Genomic DNA, 4,777 nt, shown 5'->3' with positions numbered 1-4,777 from the left:
ATGCAGGAACGCTAACCCGCTCACGTCCTCAACATGTTTGTGTTTGCTGTACGTCACGCATGGTCTTCTACTTGTCTGCTGTCCATGTCATCATGAATAAAACCTCCACCGAGCGCCTCATCTGTCCTTGCCGTCATTCCGTGTCCCTGTCCTCGCCAATGTCCACCGTGGCTGTCCTCATGAGTAGCACTCACAGAGGCCATCCGACAGCTTTTGACGGAAAAAACGTAAGCAAGCATGATTGTTACTGCAAATACACCAGCAGAGGGCACCATTGAAATTCCATATTTGACAGTACTTTCCATGTGTTTGTTTTTATTGTAATACACCCCCCAAAAAGGCTACCAGAGACATTTTTTTTCACATTGTCTGACATTTTTGGACTGACACTCGCTCCTCTTGACCTTGATCTCACAGCTATGCCGCTTCACCACCCCCATCCCCCACCTGGCCGTCTACTCCGGCATCACCTATTCTCCCTCAACCAACACTTCGTCCTCCCTCTCCACCCTGGCCCAACCCCCGGCATGGCCGTCCCCCATCAGCGTGGCCTTGGATAGCACCTCCACCTCTGAGCGGCGAGCGGAATCAGGCGAAGCTGACCAAGATGGCGAGGTCGGAGGAGCTGCAGGAGTGAACGTGTGCAAGTCGAGGATGGCGCTGTCCCTGCGGCGACTGCTGAAGCGAGGATGCGGGCCATCCGCCGTGTTTGCCAGCCTGTCGCCCAAATGCCACACAACTGCCGGTATGAGTGGGCGGATCCAGCCAATCAGCCCGGACCCGCCGGGTCAGGCCCCACCCAGGAGGATGGGCAAGTGAGTGGCGCAGATCCAGACACGTGAACCCAAACACAAGTTGAATTCCTGTCGCTGTCCACTAGCTTTTTCCAGATCAAAGTGGACATTCCCCCCGAGTGCCGCATCTACCCCATCGAATCCGAGGACGAGGAGGATGAGAACCGAGCCACTGTAGGAGCCAAGGAGATCATCTGCCCCTGGGAGAGCCTCACTCCTCCCAATGGGACCAGCTAATCAGAAGGTACCAGATGGGCTTCGAACATCCTCACATTCCACCTCAGAGACTAAAGAGGTCAAATACAAATATTGCAATATTTGCTGCATGAATGTCCACCACATGGGTGTCAAAACTTTGTCCACCAAGGTCACGGACAGACAAGGTGTCGGCCAATATCTGCTTAGCTAGACATCCTCTTCTTAGCTTTGTCTTGCAGGCTAATCAATGGATTACCTACCAACACATCCTATTCTCACCGAGTTCCTTTTTTCAGTATGCCGAGGGCCCATAAAAACGAGTCTCTAAAAGCTTTTATTAGTGTCGTGACTTGTAGCGTTCACATGCAAACCTCACTCAGGCCGGGATCACACTGAATCTGTTGCGGCTCCGGTCCTGATCCAGTACGGCTTGCTGCAAAATGCCACTCACGCCGACTCCGGTAGGCGCCTGCGGAAACCAGGCCCACCAGAGCAGATGTTCACACAGATGTTCATAACTCGCCTCGTATACAGGAAGTTCTGGTAAACGATAGCCGTATAGGTGCCTTTTGACTACATGCAAACAGAAAACCATCCATCAGTTTTCTATGCCGCTTATCCTCACCAGGGTCGCAGGGGTACGCTGGAGCCTATCCCAGCTGTCTTTGGGTGAAGTATAAACCGTTTATTATTACTAAATAACGTTCGTTTGTGGGCTGCATGGTGGTCTAGTGGTTAGCGCGCAGACCTCACAGCTAGGAGACCAGGGTTCAATTCCACCCTCGGCCATCTCTGTGTGGAGTTTGCATGTTCTCCCCGTGCATGCGTGGGTTTTCTCCGGGTACTCCGGTTTCCTCCCACATTCCAAAAACATGCTAGGTTAATTGGCCACTCCAAATTGTCCATAGGTATGAATGTGAGTGTGAATGGTTGTTTGTCTATATGTGCCCTGTGATTGGCTGGCCACCAGTCCAGGGTGTACCCCGCCTCTCGCCCAAAGACAGCTGGGATAGGCTCCAGCACCCCCGCGACCCTCTTGAGGAAAAAGCAGTAGAAAATGAATGAATGAATGAATGAACGTTCGTTTGTTATTGGAGTATTGACAATGTTGATATCGTCCAAATTGTCACTGTAACTATTATCAATTTCACGTATTGATATTTACTTATCTTGACCAGAGCGTTAGACAAAGGGATTTCAATCTGGCGGAATGATTCCAGCAGCCGCAACAGATCTGGTGTGATCCCAGGGTAAGTATGAGCTGATGACGAGTAGCCTTATATTATTAGTAGTAGTATTATTATACATACTGTGCATCGTATATACTATGTTTGCCTTACAAGTACACATATTCCAAATGACTCATCAAGTAAGGATAATATTTCAGGATGGTGATCCAACTGAAAGTAAGCCAAAGAGGATATCAACTCTTCTTATTCTCCACAGAGATTATCCATCATTGTCTTCTCGTGCTTTGTGCCTCTTTACTTACTCTACTTGACTAAGTTAAGACTTAGTCTAAGTTTACACCAATACTGTACTCTTGTATCTGACAAGGTTGTCTTTCTACAGTAGCTCAGATGATGTGAAACCTTCTTTTTCACACGTTGTTGTGTCGGACCGGTACATTCCACCGCTTGTGTCAAGTGCCTGAATAAAGAAATGACTTGTGTCTTAATATGATGAAAGTACTCCTTGTCATGAAACATTTGGACATGTCTTGTACTTGACTCGTCTACTGTGATCGGCAGCCTTGCAATTCCAAGCATTGCAATGCAGACATTTGAAATGGTCTCATTGGCTTGGGATGACTAAAACCGACCACCAGATGGCCCTGTTTGATGAAAAATGCCCCCCCCCAATGATTTCATGGGCCACCTGTATCATTAGAATAAGTATCCCCTGTGTATTGTAATCATGTGATACAATGAATCATTTATGGTTGGATGTGTACAAATCCATACACTGTGTTCATAATGATTATGGAAACAGGATTTTGCTATCATGAACATAAACCTGCTTGTATTTCAATGAACTTGGTGGATGGCGTTGAGTCTTTGGATTACTAACGTCAACGTTGGACAACTGTCAGTCAGTTTGCTCGGTGAGCAAATGACCTCAGAAAAGTATGTATCCATCCATCCACCTATCCACAAACCCATCCATCCACCCATCCATCCACTCACCCATCCATCAATCCACCCATCCATCCACCCACCCACAAACCCACCCATCCATATATCCAACCATCCATCCATCAACCATACCTCCACCAACCCACCACCCACACATCCATCAATCCACCCACCCACCCATCCATACATCCAACCATACATCCACCCCTCCACCAACCCATACGGCCACCAACCCACCCATCCACCCCCACCAACCCATCCATCCATCCACCCATCTGCCACCCACCCATCCACCCATCCATCTCTCCAATTGTCCTCTAAGAGTTGATGACTTCCAAATAATGACTGTCATGGTATTCATATTGACTAGTTAGCAAAATCAGAGGAAAGTATCATTTGCATAATCATTTGGAAGCCCGTGTATGTGCCATGCCATTGGCTGGGTGTAACCCACCTCTCACCCAAAGTCAGCTGGGATAGGCTCCAGCATACCCCCAGCACCCTAGTCAGGATAAGTGGCATAGAAAGGGGATGGATGACACGAACAGATCAAGCAATATTACTTTCATTAAGCACAATAAAAAAGCATTTTTCGACATAATCTTATAACACAGATACCATTTTTAATAAGCATATAATAATATGTTTGAGGCGTTTACTTTGATAAGAAAGCTTTTAAAAGGCAGCGTTTATGTGCAATGACTAGAGTTGGCCACTAGATGACAATGTTTGACGAAAAATGACTACTGATCTAGTCAACAAATCCTTTCATGTCCATCCATCCATCTGGATGGAGCCTATCCCAGCTATCCCTGGACTGGTGGCCAGCCAATCGCATTTACACAACCTGTAGACAAACACTCACATTCAAGCCCAGTGGTGGTTCTGGCTTAAATGATGCCTTGCGCCCCCCTGACCCCCTTAAAGGATATGAAACCCAAAACAAATAGAAATCAAACAGAAGTCCTTTTTCCACTCATGAATCCCGTTTGTGTGTCTGGTATTTCTTTCTTATTCCATTATTTATCATCTATCAGTCTATCCATGTATACAGTTGTGGTTTCGGGTGCTAAAAGCAAGTGTTCAAGATAATTAGGTTATGCTGTTGAGCAAACCCAATCAGCCTTTTTCCTCTTTTGTTGGTTGTACCTGTGCTAAACCTTCCTGGGGTGTTGCTTCCTTGGACTATGATCAGGCATTAGTTTATGTCTTCATAGATTCATCATCACTATGGTTTGTAGTTGGCATGTAAACTTCTATTATGTTGATCTTCAAAGGCTTTGCCTTCATTTTAATCATTTGAATTCTGTCTTATGGTGGCCAAAATCCAGTTACTCCATAATTGCAACGCCACCTATATGTTGATCGGCTTGCGAGCTTTAAAGTTCGACCCCAGGATGCAGAGAGCAGGACCAAAAGTGTAGGAACAATGGATTTAATGGCATTTAAGCAATGTGGACAGCAACTACAGGCAAACCAAAAACAAAGACAGCAACTACAGGCAAACCTAACAAAGACAATGAAGCCACAAACAAAAGAGCACACACCTGAACTAAATAGGGAGAGTGGAAATTAGAGACAGGTGTGTGAAATGAGTCAGAGAAAGCAGAAGGGAACAAGAAAGGAAGTAGTACCAAAATAAGGGCATGA

The 4,777-nt window shown here is 46.3% G+C and overlaps 2 protein-coding genes across 2 annotated transcripts in view; both read left to right on the top strand.

Annotated features, from left to right (window-relative positions):
- The window catches only part of LOC131126084 (glutamate receptor ionotropic, NMDA 2C-like), a 100,891-nt gene that overhangs the window by 26,617 nt on the left and 69,497 nt on the right, over positions 1-4,777 (top strand). The gene's annotated exons all lie outside the window — the stretch shown is intronic.
- LOC131126092 (regulator of G-protein signaling 9-like) lies at positions 53-3,077 on the top strand. The gene is made up of 3 exons (XM_058068281.1): positions 53-227; positions 418-815; positions 881-3,077. Exons 1-3 carry the CDS (start codon positions 60-62, stop codon positions 1,029-1,031), a joined length of 717 nt encoding a protein of 238 aa, XP_057924264.1. The 5' UTR covers positions 53-59; the 3' UTR covers positions 1,032-3,077.

The sequence above is a fragment of the Doryrhamphus excisus genome, chromosome 3 (genome assembly GCF_030265055.1).
Source record: "Doryrhamphus excisus isolate RoL2022-K1 chromosome 3, RoL_Dexc_1.0, whole genome shotgun sequence".
Lineage (NCBI taxonomy): Eukaryota > Metazoa > Chordata > Actinopteri > Syngnathiformes > Syngnathidae > Doryrhamphus > Doryrhamphus excisus.
The sequence above is the reverse complement of the archived record's forward strand: the minus strand, read 5'-3'. Positions and strand labels throughout refer to the sequence as shown.

Bases quoted from the DNA above. Each gene is read 5' to 3' on its own strand.
- LOC131126092 (XM_058068281.1), top strand. From the start codon at position 60: ATGGTCTTCTACTTGTCTGCTGTCCATGTCATCATGAATAAAACCTCC. The intron at 228-417 runs GTAAGCAAGCAT...TTGATCTCACAG, and splicing joins CAGCTTTTGACGGAAAAAAC to CTATGCCGCTTCACCACCCC. The intron at 816-880 runs GTGAGTGGCGCA...GCTGTCCACTAG, and splicing joins CCACCCAGGAGGATGGGCAA to CTTTTTCCAGATCAAAGTGG.